The following is a 23,297-nucleotide window of genomic DNA, read 5'->3' as shown; positions in this document are numbered from 1 at the left end:
GAAATGTGATATCAAGACAGAGACAGACTAACAGTTCTATAAACATGTTCATAAATCCAAACAAGACTAAGACTAAGAATGCGCGCAATTAATTTCAAACATCTGTTAATGCAGGAGAACATATTCGGTCCAGAGTTCATTTAGAGCAAATGGAGTTGCATTCAAAGGAAACTTGTTCTTGATGCTAACCATTGTTTGTAGAGTTGTCACTCTTCTTCTGGCTCTGCTCATCAGTGTCATCTTTGGGTTTTGGACTGCTCCTTGCTTTGGAAAACTGCTTGCGCACCAAATATGGCACGAGCTCGCCACGAACTGATGAAATGGATCTGCAGTCAAGAGGAGGAGCGCGAGATTAGCAATAATGTAAAGCATGGATTTCACTATTTAACCATTTTTTAGAATGATCTAGTCTTGGAAAAAGTTAAGGTTAAGGGAGTAGACTATTTTTTTTTCTTTGTGAAGTTACATTTACTTTAAGTGCTTTTGCTGACAACATTATTGCTATGTAACATCATCTTTAACATAAACATCCATCTTTAGAGCTCTCCAAGGTTTTTAAAAGAATTGCAGCTCAACTTTTAAAATAAATAGCTGCCTTGGAGCATTTTTCTTTTTAATAAAATATGAACAAATCTCTGACTTTCATGAGCAGGATGAATCACAGAGGTAACTTTTCTTTTTCTTTTTTTTTAATCCTCTATGCACAACACTGCTGTGCTTGGTGTTCCTATCCAACACCCTGCACCCCTTTCACCCTCTCCCTTACTTTTCTTTTAAAGGGGAGATTAGAATTTCCATGTGAATGACAGGAGAAAAACAACAGTTACTGTGTCCATGTCTTCTGGAGGGAAGGGAGGAGGAACGCTGAGCAAGAGAAAGGGAGAACGAGAAATAACAAAAAGATATATAGTGACGGCATATAAAGATGTGAAACCTGGCAAATTATTGCTTTATTTAAATGACTTGGCCACGTGAGATTAGTGTTGGAACGGCAGAGGATCGAGAGAAGCAGATTTTGTTTCGTGAACCTGGTGTTAAAAGTGTTTGGCTGCTGGAATTTCATTGCACTTGTGTCTTTTGGCCGAATGGTCAAAGGATGAATTCCTCGAGTGATGTTTGCTGTGACTACAAGCAGCTTACCAATTTCTGGTAAATGTCCATACTTGCTGTTATTTTTCTAAATGTCCAACTTAACAGCAGCATTGAGCACGTTTACTTTGGAAATCACCAAACTGAATAGCTATTGGACCAATTACGGCATTTGAACAACATCCAGAAATAATCAGGAATGTTAAAACATATTATTTGAACAGCTTTGACATAAATGAGGCCACAAAAAAAAAAATCTTTCCATTATCATCACACGCTATACACTGGAGTAAAATAAAACGGGTTGATTTTAGTTCAGTAATGACACCTCGTGAATGCACATTTCCACCACGGAGGCCAAAGCGGAATTTCGGTGCAGTCTAGCCACTGGGGTGAAGCGGTGGGCGGCCAGGTGACACCGCTCCACTTCACAGGCTAAAGGCCTCACAGCCTGCCTCAGTGACACGCTGTAAAACAAATTAACACCTTGGTAGAATACCCTGCTAACAGGACCTTTCAAAGCCTCGCACACTATGTAGCCCTCTTTAACATTTGCTACAGACTGAGTGGTGAATGCATGCGCTCGAGCCAGGTCAGTGTTTTGCGTCCCAGTCTGTTAAGTTAAACGTGGAATATTTCAGCAAGCTTGGGAAGTAAATTCAAAGTTACATAGGGAACGTCTTGCTTCCGATTTTATAAGTGGATGAACTCACTTGTCTGTCAGAAAGTCCACCACTGCTTTTTTCATGCAATAAAGGTGAGCGTCCACAAGGCCTGTTTTGATGAGGATCCTTGGATGTCTGGAGACAGAGAGAGGGAGAGAGAGACAGGTATAGTAAGCATTCGGGATGGGCATGATTTATAATGAATGGATGGACTTTTCTTTCTTTTTGAGAGCTCAGTATTGTTCAATCGGGAGTCTTACAGATACATGTCATCATCATTTTGCTCTCTTTTGTGTGTGCTCTTTCATTCACCTAATACCTAAAAAGAATCCCATACCCATCATCTTAACCGGATACTTCAGAGTCCCGCTAGAGTCGTGAAGTTGTCAGGAGACCAGAGGAAGGATCAAAGGAAAGAGTTACACAACCAGAATCTTTCACCAAGCCCAGAAACCTCTAAATTCCAACAGATTAGGGAGATCTCAAGAGAGGAAAAACTAAAGAAAGGAAGGAAGAATAGATGAAGCAGAGTGAGATCCACAGAGACCAGACAGAATGGATGGACTTTTCAGGAGTTGATACGATCACGTCTTGGAGCAAGTGAAGAAAATCAAGTAATCCATGTAATGTAATAAATTTTATTCTATTTGTTTGTTACAGAAAAGGACCAGAACAACAACAACAACAACAACAAAAATTGTCGGCAACTCCAACACACACAAGGCAATGAAATAACGCATATCAATAGAAAAACTGCGACCTGCGGTTTTGACTTTGAGGCTCCACATAAGCAGCCACCAAGCAGACGAAACACACAGTAAGGAGAGAGCATTGATATTTTGAGAGGCTGATCAATCGTTCCATTCACCGACAGCCCGCATGCATTTCTGCAAGTTTTGGTTTTCTAGCCACAGGTAAATTGTGCTTAACTCATTTTCTCCCAATAACGTGTCAATCTTTTTAATGTTGTAAGTGTCCCAAAGATGTATTTATACGTTTTTTGTTTTTTGTTTTTATGCTAGAGCATACAGAAGGCTTTGATGCAGCCTCTCAACTGCAAATAACGGTTGCAGAAATGGTAGTTATTACACAAACGGCCAGCAGGTGGCAGCAGAGCAAAGGAGATCAACCAGGACCATCTAGAAAAAAAAATTACTGAGAATTTTAAATAGATTTGTAAAAACTGATGAAACTTAGCTCTCTTCTAATGCTGATTGCTGCAAAACGTAAACAGACATTAACTATAGTCATACCATTACAACTTTTCTCCCATAATTTTGCAGTTTTTTCTTCTTATAATACAAATCTTAACTCATTTGCTCCCAATAACGTGTAAATACGTTTTTTTTATGTTTTAAGTGTCCCAAAGACGTATTTATACGTTTCTAAAAAAATTTTTTTTTATTCTAGAGCATACATAAGGCTTTGATGCAGCCTCTCAACTGCAAAGAACGGTTGCAGAAATGGTAGTTATTACACAAACGTCCAGCAGGTGGCAGCAGAGCAAAGGAGATCAACAAAGGCCATGTAAAAAAAAAAAGTTCAATTACCGTACTTACAATTTTAAATAGATTTGTGAAAATTGACTAAACTTAGCTATAATCTAATGCTAATTGCTCCAAAACGGAAAGAGATAGAAACATACTTTTTTTTCCTGATGAAAGAAGAGACTTTAATCTTTTTTTTGGTAGGTTCCATGCTTTTATAGCAATTGAACACAATATTCTGTGGGCCTTGCAAAATCAGTCAAAATCCAGTAAAACAGCCGGGAGCGAACGGGATTGCTTCTGTGAAAATGGTGAATGAGTTAATAGACAGACAAGCTTAAGAACATTTTAGTATAGAAATTCCTAGAAATCAACAGAATATGGTTTCCATAACGACACAGCTACGACGCTCTTGTTGCATGGTTCCTTCTCTGACAAATTGGGATGATTTATCAGTGATTCTCAAAGACTACATACACACTGCAGGTCTTTTTTATTTTGTTATTTTTTTTTGAGGTAGTACTTGGTGTAAAAAGTTCAAGAACCACTATCTTACACGATGCAATCTAGACAACTAGAAGCAGACATTTAAGGGTGATCATATCTGTCTGTTGTCCTCCGTCGGCTACTGTAGAGGTCGGCCCCGTTTCCAAGAGGCACTGACCGGTGGGGCGGCAGCTTTATGTCGGTGGGAATTGTACACAAACACAAATGACATTTATGAAGCGAGAAGCAAAGAAAACCAAGTCATCCTTCAGGCTTCAATAAACAAATCTACCCTCAACCCCTTATGCCAAACACGTACTACTCTTCCACCTTCAGTTCAATTATTAGATCGTTTATTTAAAAAAATAAAAAAAATAAAAAAAATTAAAAAAAAAGTGTGAGGGCCTTCCCCCAAAACAGACGACGGCGACGTTTTACTGTGTAATACACAAAGACCACTGCTAAACATTTTCCAAGACAGACTTTAGTTTGTTATTTAGATTCTTTTTGGTTGGAAGCTATTGATTTGAAAGGACTGTGTCTCATTACCACACAACAATCATGAAGCTTTGACAAAATGAAAAGCAGACGTGGCGGTTCAATGTTCGCTGTGAAGCTTTGACACGAAAACCTTGATTTTCATTTCCAAAACAGAACCAAAGAATGTCTGGCAAGTCCCCGACACTTTAAAATGACTGATGCGCCATGTCCACAAGCCTGACTGGTTGTCTGAGATGTGAGTATTACAATTAATTTGACAGAAGGTCTGCAACTATTACTGCAGACACAGTAAAAAGAAAAATAGAGTATACACAATAATGGCCATACATACTAAAAAAATTATCACAAACATTAACATTCACATAAATTAAATATATACAATTTTAATTAACAGAAGAATTGAAGTCCCTGTAAAATGAAAACGGACGCACCACAGAATGTTACTATCAATCTAGTAAATGTAACAGATAAAGAAAATCGTGTCGTATATAAAATGTGGTTGCAAAATCGAGAAAAATCAAGCCATTATCTCCCTTCGCAAACACTCTGGGCATCTCCATTGAACGCACAAAACATTACAGGAATTCGTGTTATGTTCTGAGGTTGGATCTCAAAAAGGCAGACACAAATAAGATTTTAACTCTTTCTTTGCATAACATCGAGAGGCGTAAAACAAACTTGACTAGACGAAAAACAACGAGAATGTATCGAGAATCACGAGACGCTAAGCTAACTTGGGCTGTGGAGGTGCACGGAGGAACAGATGTAATAATCCGACAAAACCACACACTTCTCAGACAGCCTTATATAGACAGTGAATCGATCTGATTGGTTGTGGCTAGACATGTGGGTAACAGGACTGACATGGAATTATCTGATTGGCTGTTCGCCAGATAAATTTCTGAAAGATTCTTGACATCACAAAGCTACTGACATGACAGAGTCTTACTAGTTGAAACTAGATGCTGGTTACATCAGTTCAAAACAGACACTTGACCTCACGGTCATGACCCAAACATAACCTTTGCATGACCCTAGTCATGACAATTAGAGCACTACTTGCTGCATCAAAGAAACTCAATCACATGGACATGGTCAAGAAAACGAAGCAATTACTTTCATGTTAATAGGAAAGCTTGGTCAGTTTTCTTTGTAAATTTTTTATTGAACTAAATAGCAGCGCCATCATTCAACAAATTCTAACGAGATGTCCTGCTAGCCTGGGATGACTAAACTGATGTCATACTACTACTTTTCACACCTAGGGGGCAATATAGGCAAGGCATTTAGAAGTGGGTGGGGCTAGGGTTGGTAATCCACACTGTAATGGAGTAACCATCTTTATAGTTCTTTATTAATTACTTTCTTTGGGAATTTGGTTAAGTGACAGTGTCCATAATTCATTCGCATGCAATTTCTGAGGGAATATCATCAGTGAGGAAGTGGAACTGGTTGGATGGAACAAGAACAACTTCATCATATCCTGTCCAGTGAAATTAGCGCTGATTATTAAAACAAAACCTCCAAGCAGTCTGATGAGTGTGACTCAAGAGGATCGCTTGGTCACACATATTTTACAACCAAATGTCATCAATCAAACTGCGTGTGTTCCTCCGTGTGACGCCATTTTCAAAAGCATAAAACCACATGTGCGCGCACGCACACAAAGACCCGCTCTGTGCGTGTTTCCAATGTATTTTTTCACAAGGTAATACGCAGGTGTGCTGCGGGATCTTCTTGGAAATTGGACTCTCCGTTTGTGACTTCACTGTTCATCACAGACAGGCAGAAGGAAGGGGGAGGATGATAATAAGAACAGGTGTTTTCATAGGGCTGCATGGACAGCACATGAAATGGATGTGTACTGAAGCTGAGATCGTTATTTTAATATCCAAATTAACAAGGGCAACTGAAATGAACATAAGTTTTGGATGAGATAATGTGGTCACGGCAATCAAACACTGACAATAAAATAAAAGAACAGCAGTGAATCCTTGTACATTTTGCAAAAATACCAACAATCAGTGTTTTTTTTTTCCAGGCCAACAAGTGATAGGTGAAAATCAGCAATATAGACAGACTAATTTATTTTTTTTTTCTTAGTTTTCCCCCCTCTCACACTCTTTATACACATTTAACTTATTAAAACATAAGAAAATTAGTGAAAAACACTTCGTAGAAAAGTTTTTTGCGTCTGTGCTCAATTGTAAATCATTACTTAGTTTGAAGTAATCAGCAATCAGCGAGATAAATGAAATGAATGATAACCGAGCACCGATTCGATCAGAAGATGGAGCAATATACTTTCTCTTCAGTCGACCGCTGCCATAGATTCTCTTCTTTGAGAACCATGACTACTACTGGAGCTTAATTTGGGACCTTTTCTGCCTCTTTTTGCTGCTCATAATTACGCTGCAGTAGACCTCAATGCTGCCAGGCATGTTGCGGCACAACGTAGCACTACACTGAAGATGCGCAACTCTACTTGCCTGCATACTATAAAATCCCACTTAAAAAAAAATACATCTTAAAAATACACGATTAACTCATTCAAAGCCAAAAACGTGTAAATACGTTTTTTTTTAATACATTGTCCTTCCCTAACAAAAACATATCTAAGTTTTTTTGGGGTTTTTTGTGCAAGAGCACACAGAAGGCTTTGATGCATTCTGGCCTGAAGAGGTCGCTTAAAGCAGTGGTAGTTATTAAAAAAAAAAAAAAAAAAGCTGTTTATGCCAGTGTTTTGTTTTACAGGTTTGTGAATAAACAAAAAAATGAAACTTAGCTATATTGTAATGCTAATTGTTGCAAAACTGAATCGGATCCAAAGATAACTTTTTTTTTTTAACTGATGAAAGAAGAGACTAATCTTTCTTTTGGTAGCTTTCATATTTTTATAGCAAAAGAACACAATATTCTGTGGGCCTTACAAAATCAGTCAAAATCCAGTTGCTTCAGTAAAAATAGCTGGGAGTGAATGAGTTAAGTGGCGGCACATGTCTTGTCATGTCACATGTCTTGGGGTCGCAACAGAAGTCGGTGTTGGGAAGAAGCAGGTACATTATTTGATACCTCGGCAGGCAAGCATGACACAATTCTTGGACGAATGACAACAACTACAGTTTTTGACAATCCTAAGCGGGACAGAAGAGCTCCAACTTGATGCAATAAAGCACACGCCATGATGTACACTTTAGTTGTAAGCAGAAATGCGTGGTGAGTCGGATGTTGCGGAACGCTAATACCCTCATTAGTCAGGTTTCCTCGGCTGAGCCAACATGGCTCGAGGGGCTTATTGAGGATATTTGGTTATAGCCTGCAAAGTAAAAATGCCTGTGATTCCTCTTAATACCGAGATAGTCTAACGCGTATTATTTTGAGTCTCGTATCTAACGCAGCTTAAACCCACACATGGTCCACTGCTGGTGGAACAAGGATAGTCTGGCATACTGATGATCCGGAAACGGAGCGAGATCCTTGCCTGTGTAACATAATGAAATAAACATGTAGAAAAAGGTTCAGGGCCAAGTCAGCAAAATAAGAAAAGGCAGCCAGGCTGACATGATTGCCAAATCTAAGATTTTTGCAATCAAGCCTCCCAAATTCTAAATCAACCAATTTCAATCTTTTAATTTAATGGAAACTATATAATTAAATATACAAAAACAAAACAATATAACCTACATAACACTTTAAATGACACAAAAGTCATGTTACAGGATGGAGATATTCTCATTAACGTTAATACCTCCCTTTTATTGGAGGATGCAGCCTGTGAGTTGAGTTTGTGTGCCATCATTGGAAACAGATGCAAACTAGCTTCCTCATTCAAAATCTTGAAAGGTCACTGCGATGATGCTATGATTCGCACAACATCCACTCAAGAGCTCAACTCCCAACCAACCACTTCAACATGAGTTGCACTCATGGGAACAAAATGAGGGAATGATTTCACAGGGTAATTTAGGCATCAACGTTATCAAGTTGATAAACAATGGCCGATTCAAACAAAGAACAGTACTTAGAGTTCTCATCAACAATATCATATTTTTCAGTGTAATTATAGAGATTTCTTTGACAAGAATGTGGACAAAAATGCCTCAGAAAATGTCAAAGACCACACGACAAGCACTTATTGAAAAATTCAAGTCCATGTCAGCTGAAACTACTTATGTCTTATGTTTGACACCAATGAGAACAGGACTGTTAACAATAGACATGGGTTTCATTAAGATTCTCACAATACTGATTATAGCCTCAATGCCCTGAGAGAGAAATGACCTGGATAAATGAGAATATCCACAAGCATATTAAAACAAAACTAAAATGTAATTGTTTCATGCCATTGAAAACTAATTAATAGAAATATAGTGAACCCTGCATATGTGCAGATTTATGTTCAGTTTTTCTATATTTTTAATTTTTTCATGGAAAATATATATTGCAAGTTTACTACATCAGTGTTTTTTTTTTTTTTTTTAATTAACTCTGAATTAATCCTTCAACTGAATTGAATTGATAATCCCTCCGACCAGCCAATCATCAATCAAGGAAATTTAATGAAAGGCCAATAAATATTACAATGCTGGACAAAGTTTCAACGAGCGCACACAAAAAAAAGAAGCAGATGATAAAAATGTGTATGTGCTTTTGATGGGCTCTGTGGCGAGAGGGAAGCTGATGTGTAAAACAGTCCCGCTACACATAAACTACCCACGAGTGGCTTGTAGAAATCGCAAACTCCGGAAATTAGTCTCTGATTTCATGACATTGAAATCCTTTGTACTGTTCAATTTTTACAGTTCGCTTGTTAATTGTCTGACATCTATGCATATTAGATCTGGAGTCTTTAAGACCCGGAATGGAAGCCAGAAATGTTTATCTGCGGACTCACACATCTCAAAAGAATGTCAGTTTCCAGCACCATGTTGTCATGGATGTATGTGATTCAGAAGTATTTCTGAAAGAATGGATATATATGCATATATGAGCAAAAGGTGCATGTGAGTGAGGACAGTGGCTGAAGAGGACGCTTGCATACAGCTGCTCTGGACCCTGCTCTCATTTTCCAGAATTTACAGTGGCTTTGGCTCCATGAAGTATTTACGAGCTCCCAAAACGCTGCTCTCGCGCGTACGTGCATTTTAGGACGAGGAAATGAAAACCTACCTCACGTTCCGTTTCCTGTAACAAATATCTCACACAGCAGCTACAGAAACGCTGATTAGAAACCAAAACATCTGGTCTCCTAATGAAGTGGAATGCAGTAATGTAGAGTATGTATGCTAGCATACACTGGAGAAGTTCAGTTATTTATTAACCTCAATGGAAACTCCTCTATTAAAATTTGCAGTTTTACGATGAATCGGCTTACTTGTTCAAGATGGACTTCCTAAACGATAGCCCGTCCTCCAAATCCACCTCATTGGCCATAAACAAGACCCTCTTGCCTGATTGGTCCACACCAACAAAATCTCGCTGCTCAGCTGCAGAGAAGCAAAACATTCAATGACATTTTCAGAACAAAAAATGACTTTAAAACATCCATTCAGCTACAATACAAATACACAAACGATATCCATGTAGAAAATGGCATGCTTTTTATTTACCTGCTTTCTTCTTGCCCTTTTGGCCTGGCACGGTCTCTGTGAATTCATGGGCTTTGCTCATCAGCATTGCCAGTGTTGCGTCATGGGCCCTGAACAGATCGACCACCTCGTGAAGCGCCACGTCTGTTATCACGTCACAACTCAACACCAGGATGTCCGTCTGAGGATGTAAGTTAGAGACGAACACAAGATTTGTTTACAAAAAATAAATCGTAAGGACACGCGTCACACTAAATGATGAGACGTCAGTCCCTGCATATTCACAGTTCACTATACATACAGCACATTTTTTTTTTATATATATCTTTTTATATCATACCTATTTTTCCTATTCCCAAATATTCACGAAAAAAAAACACCACCAATTTCTGTTTTTCATGCTCTTTCTGAAATATAGAGCAGTTCGCAAACATTTTCAGTGAGGGATTCAACCAGTCGTGATTTTTCGCTATTTGTACCTATTAAGGTATGACACAATACAAATTATTGGAATTGAAACAACCATCATACATGACGGCATACAAGGCATATTAAGTGATTTTAACTAGACAGTTTTTCGACACCGTGTTTTTGTGATATCACAAGGTTACAGTGGTGCCAAAGAGGAAAAGTATGAAAAGAACCAAAATGAAGCTTATGGAAATATAGGAAAGGGTCTGGCTGCTCAGTTCGACAGGACCAATAGAGGGCTCGACAGTGCGAGCATTTCACTCGCAAATGGGGTCAACTTTCAAGTGCGTGCTAGTGGGAAAAAAAATAACGCTCGCACAGCGCAAGGGCATTAAATCTCCCTCTGCACTATGTTTAAAAAGTACATTCATAAGTCGCCGTGTCCACCGCTGGCTCTCTCGTAGCAACAAGAGTGCGCCGCCTCAATCGAATACTGTACTATTTGAGTGACATGACCAGCTGCAATGTGATTGGCTGGTTACTTCCTGATCGGCACAGCATATATGTACACGCGCACCGCGCAGACTACAATTTACAGACACACATGTATAATATGCCGCTTTTCCACCGGACCGGTTCCACACCGAAGCAGCATTTTTTTTTTTTTTTTTGTCCCTGGATGTCTCAATGGGACTCTTTCGGGGCCGAGCGGTTCCTTTCGGCAGTGGTTCTGCAGCGTCGGTCGTCGGGGGACGAGAGGAGATGAGTCGTCACCTGTCACGCAGAGAGCAACGCCCATTTTCTTATTTGCGCGAGAGAAGCAAAGGCTCCCGCCGGTATTCGCCAAAGTCATATAAATACGGTACATACGATCAATATGTTTTACAACAATCCTGAACTCTATTTATAATTTAAAAGGTACTTGTGGATGGATTTGTAATGTTTGCGGTTTAAAAAAAAAAATCACAAGTGCACAACACTCACTGGTAGTGTGTTCCCATTCACTTGAATGAGAGCTCCAGAGGCAGAGCTCTCCATTCAGAAATGGCTTCGTGAGCCGGTCGTGAATCGCAATATTTCATCCATGGTGGTCCATCTTAAATTGTAAATGTGCTTCAAGGTTGGCGTGACTTGCCACTCATGAAATGTTATGTTGGACAGTTCAAATGATCCCGTTGCGCGCCTACTTTAACGGAAAAGCAATGGAGGCGGGTGTGGTGTGGTAGCTTGCCGTGCAAAATGGAAAAGAGGCAGAGAATTAAAAAAATAAATGAAGCGGTCTATTGCTGAATATTTTCTAAAGCAAAATGAGAATGAAGAGGAAAATGATGGTGGTAAAGGAGGGCCAGCGGAAGGTGCCAAATCAAACGATACGATGAAAAGGGCAGGGGAACATCGGCCGAGGAGCAGGTGATGAAAAAAAAAAAAAAAGTACCGACTTTTACTGAGCTAAACAAAATAATGTTCACGAGGTAAGTTACACGTAATTATTGACTTGTTTTGATACCCACTGCTGTTGCAGGCAAACCTCGTGTTCCAATAAAATATCTTGCAAATATATCGAGTTGCGTATGCCTAAGGTCATGCTGCACCTCCACAAAAAATGGTGCGACCAAATCCTGCGCTGTGCCGAGCAACTAAAGATGTTACTCGCACAAGTGCTACCAGTGGAAAAGTTAGTGTAGAGCCCTGCAATACAATTCATTAAATATTTGGACAACCAAAATTCCGGGGGTGCAAGCCAGCTCAACTCAGGGCCGCAATCCTGGATAAACAGGGAGGGGTGGAGTCAGGAAGGGCATCTGTCCGTAAAACCTGTGCCAGATGTATGTTGACACTATGTTTCTGGTTGCCACAGCAGCGCCGTTTCAGGCCATGGACAAAATGGGAAGATTGAGAGACAATGTGGGGGGTGGGGAAGTCAGAATAGGTGTAAATGTGGATCTTCAGATTATTGGAACATTTGCCAAGCAGTCACAGAGGGGATGAGAAACCTAGTCATCCATAGTAAAACTGGCTGCACAGAACTAAACCTGACAGTATGTAATAGAGTGTAACACAACTTGGAAGTGCTCCATAGTGCGATGGGAAGCATTTCATTCCCAGGCATCTCACACTCACCGCATACAACTCTTCTAAATCTCATCCATTTCCATCCATTTCTCTGCACCGCTTACTCCTCACAAGGGTCGCGGGGGTGCTGGAGCCCATCTCAGCCGGCTTCGGGCAGAACTGGTTGCCAGCCAATTGCAGGGCACACAGAGACAAACAACCATCCACACACACAAGCACACCTAGGGACAATTTAGAGTGTTCAATTAACCTGCCATGCATGTCTTTGGAATGTGGGAGGAGACCGGAGTACCCGGAGAAGACCCACGCAGGCACGGGGAGATCATGCAAACTCCACCCAGGAAGGTCGGAGCCCAGACTCAAACTTGCGTTCTCAGTACTGGGAGGCGCCCCTTCGAAATTTCATTCACGTTTAATTTATTTACAATGTCCACCATGGCATACCTGTATATAATGCTTTATGTTGAATGTGTGTGTGTTGTGTATGTAGGAGAATGAGAGATAATAAATAAATATAAATAAATAATAAAGAAAAAAAGGGGGAATGGGTGAGAGTGAGTAAAAGACAACTGTGCAGTGCGTATGTAAATAAAGGGCTCTTTTCCACGGTACAAGAGATGGATTAATGAATTAACTGTTGACAGAAAATTAATATTATGAAACTTTTGTTTCGCAGCAGTAGGGTCAGACCGATTATCAGTTGGCCTTTTTGAAGATTCATATAACCGATATAATCGATCACTTTAAACCGGTTAACTTGAGGGAACTATTAACTCATTTGCTCCCCAAAACGTAGAAAAACATTCTCAGTTTTAAATATTGCCATGATGATGATGATGATGAAGAGGGGTGCCCATTTCTTCTATGTCTTTTTGCCATGATTAATGTGGTATATTTTTCAATTGACAATGAGATATGTGCCCGGGGAAATGGATAAGGTATGGGTCTTTGTTTTGTTCTAAGGGTGTTCTGTTTTTTGTTTGTTTAACAAGAAAATGTTCATTATTTCGTGTGAATTTTTTGCTATTGAATATTGACATTGTAAAACCAATAAATAAAGTGTGACAAAAAAAAAGAAAGAAAGGGGTGCCCATTGCCGGAAAATTTGAAGAAGGCTAACCCAAAATGCCAAACCAGAATAAGGAAAAGTTGGAAACAGAAAATAATAGCGGAGGTAAAAAAAATTTAAATAAAAATAAAAATAAAAAATAAAAAAAACGGTGGGTAGCTGAACGCATAATAGCTAATGACTTTCATAAAAATGACCAGAAAAGCCTACCAACAAATTACACATATTTACTATCCATTACTCCAAATGTCAGTATATGCCAGGCACCTTTCGGGTAAGTACTATAGTTTAAATTAAAATTAAATTGAGTTTTATTATACAGTGGTTAACTTCTCCTTATACTTGTATACTATGATGTCAAATGTTATTTATCACTAAAATAAGAGAAGTCTGAAAATAAACTGAGACTAGACTGACTACGAGGAAAGTGTATTTTTGTCTATTGTATCTCAAGTACTAATGCACTAAACCCAAGTACCCTTAAACAACAATACACCGCTTGTGAACGCCATTAAGATATCACTTACACGGCATGGGGAGTGCAAAGCAATATCGGCCATTTGAAGAGACCACGTGTATATATGCAGGAGTATGCGTGAATGCGTTTTAACTTGTGCCTCTGTTCACAGTAGCCATTTGTCTGCTCAGTGATGCGGGCTGTCAGCATGAGGACTAATCCTACCATTAGTACCCGCCGTCTTATTGACAGAGATACCACTGCTCGGGCCTACAATGGGCAAGAAATGTGGAAGAATATGCCATAACTACAGTGGCTTATGAATTTAACTTGTGTCACCAAGCTCATAACTCAGTTTTACTTGAATATAAAATCAACATTCCCCTTGAAAATCAACTGAATTGCCATTAACTCTTTGACCGCCAAAAACGTTTAATAATGATCAGTAAAATCACGACGTATATTGCCATAAACGTTAAATAACGTCAATTTTTGTAAAGATTTTTATTCTCAGTGCAGCGCTGCCTGGTCAATGGGTTGTGGAATCTAAACCACTCTAACCTATGGACAGCAGATGGAAGCATTGTACTGTATCTATTTTCGTCAATGATCACAGCCTCTGTCATATCAAAGTTTTTCTTTGATAACATGTGGGAGTAAACGAGTTCTGTTTCAGCCCTTGAATAAACAACTTTCATGTTTTTTTGTATATACCGGTACATAAATATAGTAAAGACAATGTAAAAAAAAAATTACAACAATCTTTACAAAGTACAATTACAATGCATTGAGACAAGATCAAAGTGACTATTTTAGTGTATGCGTGTCTTAAAGGGGTGTTTGCTGCCACCTGAATTGGGGGGGGATCAATCACAATCAATGACATCAAATGGCTCTAGATGGTGGCGGAGTGATAAAAAAAAAAAAAAAATCATAAATCGAACATGAATTTGGTCATAATGTGCACTGTGAGGGGAGCGTATGATTGAGTTCAAAGGTCACGTAGTTGACCCGGTGGCAACAAATAGCATATAGCCTGGTCTGGACTTGGCGACAGGAAGCTGCCACTGCAAGGCTGCGGGGGTCTGCTGGAGATCTACTGACACGGCGACCCAAAGACCTTTCAACTCTCCACTTTGTCTTAAGGCACACACACACACGCACACACGAAGGCTGGTACACATGCTCGGAGACAGAACACACACACACGGACACTCACAGGCGACGGCGGATTGGAGTCAGCTGGAGAGACAGAGACACTCTGGCCTTTCAACAGCCAGGATCTCTGGACAGGTCAGGACCACACACATGCTGCCACACATGCAGTCACATATTTATTTTGTATCTTCTTTTTTTAAAAGTTTCCTCCCTGAAAGCCTTTCTTACAGGACAAAAACTGCAAGCTGTGGTTCCCGGATTTTGACGCTGTATTCTTGCTGGTGAATTTGAACTGTATAATACTGGAGGACAACAAGAATTCAGAGAGATCAGACCTTTAAGCCCCAAACCGCTGCAACTGGTACAACGACAGATCAAACAATTAAGTGTTATTTTTAGATATTAACGTACATTAACATTCATTTTAGATGGCAAAGGAAACCTTTCTTGTAACAACTGTTTTAACATTAAAACTACAACTAAACAATACAGCAGAGGTCCACGGCTACAAAAGTAAACTTTTTTTTATTTATTGTTTGTAATCAAATACACAATGGGTCACTGTGTAGTGGAGTAACAGTACATACAGTAGATCAAAAATAAAAAAATATATATAAGATAAGAAAATATGAAGAATAAGAAATATTCTTATTATATATTAAATATTCTTAAATAAGAAAACAATAAGAAAATATAAGAGGAAAAATACTGTAGAGCCTGGCTGATACATGCAAGTACTGCAGGAATATATTGGATGTTCGCTACAAAATAAAGTGATTAAAAAGAAATACAAGACTGCTTCTTCAGGATGCTACCCGCTTTTTTTTTTTTTTTTACTGTCATAATGTTTCCTTAAAAGGTAGGTAGGGAGACCAGATTTTCAAAATTGAAACCGGGACGCTACAATCTAGCTGAAAATCAAATACAACAATACATTTTCATTAAATGTAATCTATAGTCAATCTTCATCTTCGTGTTCCGAACGGAGGTGTTGTTTACCTCACGCCAGTCCCGTATTGGAAACATGCCGCCAGAAAAGCTCAGCACTGCATTGGCTCTGACCACCAGCGACCGCAGCAGTAGGACTACATTTCCCATGATTCTTAGACACAGAAGCAGGAAGTAGTTCTAGTTCTGCCTAGTAACAATTAGATGTGAACGAGAAGGCAAACAGGAATTTTGGAAGTAAATAGGAAGGAATTTAACAGTTGAATTCCCTTTGAAATGGGTTTATCGTATGAATTGCTGCATGATACACATGGCTAATAAACGGGACCTGAATAACTTTGCCGGGATGGAGGACCCAAGACTCAAAAACGGGACTGTTTCGGTCAAAACAGCACGTGCGGTCAGCGTACCTTATAAGTAAAGGGTCTTTCTTTCTTTCTTCATCCTTGCGGTATTTTTTTTAGTATTATGTGTTACATACCTACATGTGACACCTAGTAACAGTATGAAATAGTAAATACAAAAAAAAAATAAAAATTTTTTTTTATAAAAACTTTCTATTTGACCATAGAAAATCAAACATTTGTGAATTGAACGACAAAGCCAAGAGAATGCAGATTTTTGCCAATGTTTTAATAGATGAAAATATTTTATTTGATCTTACTGCATTGTGCTATTGAATATAACAACCTCCACCTTGAAGGAACCGTCACACATAAGAACTGAAAAGTGACCCAATTATATTCTGTTTATTCTAGAAAAAAATCCTTTTAAGGTGTGTTCGGGACAATCATACTCATTAATCAGACATTCACACACCATTCTCCATCTCAACTCAACGTCTCTCTCTGTATCTTTTGTCGTGTGGCTTGAATGTCGACAAACATTTGCAGACCAGAAGCTGAGTCAGCCTGGATACTCACTCAGGTCTTGCCAGGTGATTAAAAGTAATAAAAACGTCCAAGAGGCTTTGAGCATACAAAGATTAAAAAAAAAGGTGCACTTTAAGTACACCTTTCACTCATTGGGCTTAACGTGAAAGACTTTGGCAACAAACGGGCATAGGCATCCACCTTTGTGCGTCTTCACTAGACAAAATAAAATGTGCTGCTTGTAATCTCTCTTTTCATGGAACAGAAGTTCTCTGCTCCCCGAGAGTGTGGATGGATGATTCTAAGTATTTTGTTTGATCGGTAACACAAAATCCCCTCAGAGAAGGGTTGTTAGTATAAAGAGATGGGCTAGCGTGTGTGTGTGTGTGTCTATTCTGTATTCATGCACCAGACTGACAGTTTGAATGATTCCGCTGCTGGGATTTGGCAGGCCATGGTTATGGTCCCTCACTCATCGCCCTCCAGTGTGAGAGTGTGTGTAACTCAATGCCTCTAATCTAGCTGGCTGCTCAAAGGATTACGGACTCCAATATCCTCAACGGGAGCGTGAGGGAACTTGTCCCATAGAGTACGCTTGGAGTACGCTTGTGTGCGGTTACACTACGGGTTAAATAAAGAACTCTTGGGCGAGGGGGGGGCGGGATAATAAGAAGCGCGATGATTTCACACAAATGCCAGAGGGGGGGGAAACATTCAACCTGTCAAAACGCATCTTTATTGGCTGAGCAGAACTTAAGACAGCTGTGTGACAGTTACTGAGTCTTGGATACACAATTTGTCAGTCATACAGAATTTGATTGATCTAATGTTTGTGTCTGTGGGATTAGGTGGTGTAGACAAAATATCTTGGCAGGAAAAAAGGGAGAGCGGTTGTGACTAATTGGAAGAAACCAGCAGAGGGTGCAAATCATTCATGCCCAATACGTTCGCTACCTAACTTAAATGGTAAAACGGTAAATGAACTGCTGCGCTTTAACTACACCATATGGTGCCCAAAGCGCTTTACAACGCCTCACCTTCACCCACTCACACTAGGGGTGTGCTAATACATCGATTATTAGATTCATCGAGGTTTGACACGTGACAATTAGATTACGATTCATAAATGTTGAAAAATGAGTATTTTTCATAATAATTTATTGACAGATACACTACTCCAGCTTGTGGAACGAAAGTAAAAGACACGCCTGCCGCCCGGACATTTAAAGGAATGCAAATGGTGAGGATAGCGGCAGCGGAAGTTAATGAGAGTTGGATGAATTGGATGAAGGGATGGCAGGCAGGATAAAGTGGAGGTGTGGCGTGGAAACTGAGATTGGGAGTCAGGGATACCATGTCAGTATGTGCATAAATCTGTGTATAATGGGGGTCCTCAGTTTACTGTACATCATTGTGCATAACAACACTGGTGTTGATGCATGCATTGGTGTATGACAGCAATATAAGGTATACTACCAAACATAATGTAATAATAAAAAATCTAATGTCATATGTTTAAATGTTTGCGTATGTGACACACCTTGATCTTTGGCTGGATGTGTCGAAGAGCGTCGGCCGTGCCCATGTCTTCATCTTCCGGGATGCAAACGAAGTCCAGTTTCATCTTCACGTCCATCTTCAGCCTGAGGTCTGTGCTCATCATCTTCTGGACCTCCTTGGTGGTGATCACGATCACCTCTGAAGACAAAGCAAAGGCACAGACGGCGATAAATAACTGTGTCACACGTTTTCCTGGACAAAATAGGCATGTTCATGTGTTATATGCTTAAACCATCCAGCTGCTTATATATTATACATCTGCCGTCCCTATAAAAAGAGTAATAAATATATGTCACATATATTATTGAACTGTGCCTTCGTCTCATATTTGCCGTGCATTAAAGATTTTACTAGCGATAGCAAGGCACTAGATAGATTAATTGATTAATCAGTGAATTGTTTGGAAATGATTATTGATTAATTGTGTCCTCACACAAGAATGCACTACTTGGCCGCAGAAGTCTAACAGCTCTTACGATTCCTAACGTCACATTAGATGGCACCTTGACAATGACACATTTTGACCACCAAAATTAAGCGCCAGTTCAAGTAGATAATAACATGAGCAGACCTCTTTCATGAGTAGAAGAATTGCTGCATTATCTGTATAAAACAGTTTGTGTAATGCATTTGCTCACTCACTGTGTCAGCCTAGTAAAAGTAAATTGCAGGCCTTTGGCTCGCTGGCTGCACATAGTAAAAAATAAAAAAAAGTGCTGGCCACACATGGTGATTATATTTGAAATGTAGTTTTATTAAGGGCAGTGAGGAGCAACAGGCTTTTTTTTTTTTTTTTTTTTTTTTTTTTTTACAATGAGCAGCCCTGTTTATTGGCAAGAACAGCACACTGCAACAAATCCCTTTATAAGCCAAGTGTTTCTGGACCGACCGTATGTCGCAGGACAAGACGCCAAAACGCTGCCGTCTAAGTGGAATCAGGGTGCAAGCACCTGACAATGGCAGAGGAAGTGCTGACAAGCTGGTGACAAAATAGCCAGAAACGGAGCATAATGGTAAACCCCATACCATGAAACAAGCTGTGTGATACGCTGCTCGGTTATCCAAGTAGCAAACAGCATGGGGTGAAGCAGACATGACAGAGACAATTTACTTACTTACTAACAATTTATACAAGAAGCAGTACAGAAACCAGGTCAGCATCAGTCTGATACCGACCTTATTTCAAGGTATCGAGTACTCACGAAGGCTGCCGATACAGCCACTGGCGCCCTCTTGTGGTCGTTCTATTATCAGGACGTAAACGGCATGTATGGCGCACATAACATTTTTCAAAATTAACTGTATTCGTTTCAATCCTATCATATGCCCATTGAGATGAAATGTCTATAACTATATGTATGTTTACATCTGGCGGCATGGGGGCTGAGTGGTTAGCACGTCCACCTCCCAGTTCTGAAGACGCAAGATCGAGTCCAGGCTTCGGCCTTCCTGGGTGGAGTTTGCATGTTCTCCCCGTGCCTGCGTGGGTCTTCTCCGGGTACTCCAGTCTCCTCTCACATTCCAAAGACATGCATGGCAGGTTAATTGGGCGCTCTGAACTGTCCCTAGGTGTGCTTGTGAGTGCGGTTGATTGTGGCAACCAGTTCAGGGTGTATCCCGCCTACTGCCTATAGCCAGCTGGGATAGGCTCCAGCACCCCCGTGACCCTTGTGAGGAGTAAGCGGTTAAGAAAATGGATGGATGGATGGATGTTTGCATATTTTCTAATAGTTAAGAATGTACTGTCACTGTGTTGTTACCAAAAGTGTAGGTACAATTGTTAACTTAATTTGGGTGGTATGCAGAGGTGGGAAGTCCAACCCCCATTTTTCTGACGAATGATGAATGGCGAGAAACTTTAAAAAAAAAAAAAAAAAAAATATATATATATATATATATATATATAGCTGCCGTGTGTTTCATGGACTACTGAAGCCAGTGATAGTGACAGAACGCCCACCTTTGTCGGTCGGTTCTAAAATAGCGGTGTCGAAGTGACAACAGAAGCGTGGGTAAAATAACGTTGGACCGGCGATTACAGGTTGGTTCGGCTTGAAAAAAAATGGTAGACTGACAATGACAGAAGGGGGCGCTAAATGTCAACGAAACCATCCTAAATATGTAAAATGCCTACATGTATGATGACTGTTTTTTTTTCATTATAGTATTTTATTGACTGATAAAAATAGAATTTTGATACTCATTCTCATTGCATTAATAAGGTCTATATTTCCTGTTGAATGCAGCAACAGTGAAGTCAATATAGCACGTTTGTATTATACAGAGTGCTTGTCTCACTTGTTGCCTACTAGGGCTTGACCGATATGGATTTTCTGATGCCGATGCAGACACTGATACAGATTTTTGGCAGAAAAATAACATTAATTTTCTTTTTTCTTTTTTTTTTTTTAAATATACTGATGACGGAGTAATCAGCTGATTACTGTGGCGGCCGTGGCTCAGGGGTAGAGCCAATCGTCCAGTAACTGCAAGGTTGGCTATTCGATTCCCGCTCTCCCAAAATCACGCGTGGTTGTGTCCTTGGGCAAGACACTTCTCACAAACATTGTCTTTAGTGTCAATTACACGGGTGTATGGACGGTGCGAATGTTTGCTGGTGCACACTGGCAGCTACACTTCCGTCAGTCTGTTCCAGGGCAGCTGTGGCTACGTATGTAGTTTACCGCCACCAGAGTGTGAATGTGTGAGTACGTGAATAATGTATCCATTGTGAAGCGTCTATGAATGTCCAGGAAAGTGCTATATAAATCTGATGCATGATGATGATGGAAAAAAAATATGTAATGCATACTTTTCTTTTCACCAATTAATTTCAATAGGTGTCAATAATGACAATTTTTGCCATTCACAGAGCGGCCGGCCTGATCACTATTCCTCGCGAATAAAGATTTAGAGTATCTATCAATTTTGAATATAATGTTAAAAAAATAGCTTTTTTGTTTGTTTTTGTTTATTTTAAACTGTACAATGGTTTTGATTACATAATAATTATTCCAGGATGGCAAATACCTGTTTTAGTACTAAAGCACAGTTGCAATACAAATTGAGTTTAATTCTGTTTTCTTATTGCCAATTGGTTAATGTTGATGACTTTCAGCAAGTTCTAATAATAATAAAAATGCACTTTAAACATCCTTTTGAAGTGATATTTTATGTTTTTCTGAAAACAAAAATAAAATAGTTTTCACTGAACCCATTGTAATGTCATTATTATATTGTTGTCAAGATATCTGGCAAAAATATAGGGATATGAAATTTTGTCCAGATCGCACAGCCCAACCACCAACAGTGATGAATGTATGTAAAATACAAAAAATATGTTTTTGTTTCAGCTCATTGAATTGAATGAAATGGATTGCATATTAAACTTAACATGCTCAAAGATCAAAATAAAATCATAGCAACACAAGCAAGCGTACGACGTAAGACCTGCTTCTCACCATCAAAGCCGACCCTTTCCAGCAGGCTGAGAGGGTACCATATCAGGGGCCTGTTGCCAACCGGAAGCATCGCTTTTGGGGTGTTGTACGTCAGGTCGGTCATGCGTGAGCCCCCGCCGGCCGCCATCATCACCGCCTGCAGCTCCATGACGTCTGCTAGGGATGACTGCAAGAGACACCAACTTAGATAAATCACATTACACTCATTTTTGCTGCCACTAATACAGCAAAATAGCACAACAATCATCCAGGACATTGACTGGTAGACGGACGTGTTACTGTTAACCACATACTGTAATCCACTGTACTGCCCTATATATAATATCTAGCTCTCAATGTCTAGCATCTCAAGATATTGTCATATTAAGCCTTTGAGACTCTTTAGAGCGGAGGGAGTCAGCACAACAGGGACAACAAGGTATTTCAAATACATGTTTATAAAACGTCATTATATGAGAGAACCAGAGAAGCAAAGTGTCAGGTGAATGACGAAACGTAAGAAAGGGTTGTACATTTGTGTATCATCAAACTCCTGACAGAATGCTGAGCACATTAACGTGTCAACAAGACAAAACAGTTGAATGACACGAAATGTCTATAAAAGTTTACCTCTCAGTGACTGCTTTATCCCGAGTGAGCTCTTGCCGGTCGACACATGTAAAGTGAATGGGCTGCTGTCAGAGTTGTTAGCATCCGGCTAACAACAGTTAGCACGTAGCATACTGTAAATATACAAGACTGCTGCTTAGTCGACGGGTGACGAAGTGTTGGGACTCGACAGCGAACGACTTTAAAACTCCTCTGATAAAACCAACAACGGAGAGAGTTTAACCGACTGCCGTATGGTTACAAGGAGGCGAAATGAAAATCTTGTGCTGAATGTGTGCTGTGAGGGTGGTTCCACCGTAACATGTCCGACTGGGAAACAATTCCAGGGACAAAATAGTTCCCAGAATGAAAAGAACGCTACACAATTATAAATGTACAGTACAGTACTATATTTATTGTAGAGTGACGTAATAAATTATTTCGTTTTTTTTTAAAACACAATCCTTTAGTTGTTGTGATTATGGAAATGTAATTTATAAATAACATACAATAATTAAAATTAATTGAGATGATGAGATCTAATCATTATTATTACCATGTTAAAATATATATATATTGAAACAAATACGATATGTATGAATGCTTTTCTGATTTACTTCACCGTTATGGGATTCTCCCCCGCTCTCATTCTTTACTTTTTAATACAAAGTGGCGAGAAGAGATTAGCAGCCACGAGCCACCCAACAACTCCTACTGACTTCAAGCTTGACAACTCCCATTTCACAGAGCTGAGAGAGACGTAACAGCAAATTGAGCTCGGGGAATGCGGCTTTTGGTTGTGTTTGCTCTGGCCAGGAGATGAGCTTGACTGACTGCCCGCCGCTGCTCGAAAGGGAGGAATGAGGTACACATAAACTAGACTC

General features: G+C 39.7%; 1 protein-coding gene across 1 annotated transcript in view; it reads right to left on the bottom strand.

Moving 5' to 3' along the window:
* eif2b3 (eukaryotic translation initiation factor 2B, subunit 3 gamma) overlaps positions 1-22,773 on the bottom strand; it is a 39,249-nt gene extending 16,476 nt beyond the window's left edge. The window contains exons 1-7 of the mRNA XM_077514807.1: positions 22,435-22,773; positions 21,826-21,991; positions 18,345-18,502; positions 9,838-9,997; positions 9,603-9,714; positions 1,803-1,889; positions 190-326 (exon numbers count right to left, since the gene is read on the bottom strand). Coding sequence (XP_077370933.1) covers positions 190-326; positions 1,803-1,889; positions 9,603-9,714; positions 9,838-9,997; positions 18,345-18,502; positions 21,826-21,973 — 802 coding nt within the window. The 5' untranslated portion in view covers positions 21,974-21,991; positions 22,435-22,773. The remainder of the gene's footprint in view (positions 1-189; positions 327-1,802; positions 1,890-9,602; positions 9,715-9,837; positions 9,998-18,344; positions 18,503-21,825; positions 21,992-22,434) is intronic.
* Between the last annotated feature and the right edge of the window lie 524 nt (positions 22,774-23,297).

The sequence above is a fragment of the Festucalex cinctus genome, chromosome 1 (genome assembly GCF_051991245.1).
Source record: "Festucalex cinctus isolate MCC-2025b chromosome 1, RoL_Fcin_1.0, whole genome shotgun sequence".
NCBI lineage: Eukaryota > Metazoa > Chordata > Actinopteri > Syngnathiformes > Syngnathidae > Festucalex > Festucalex cinctus.
Note: the sequence above shows the minus strand (reverse complement) of the source record. Positions and strands in the feature narration are given on the sequence as shown.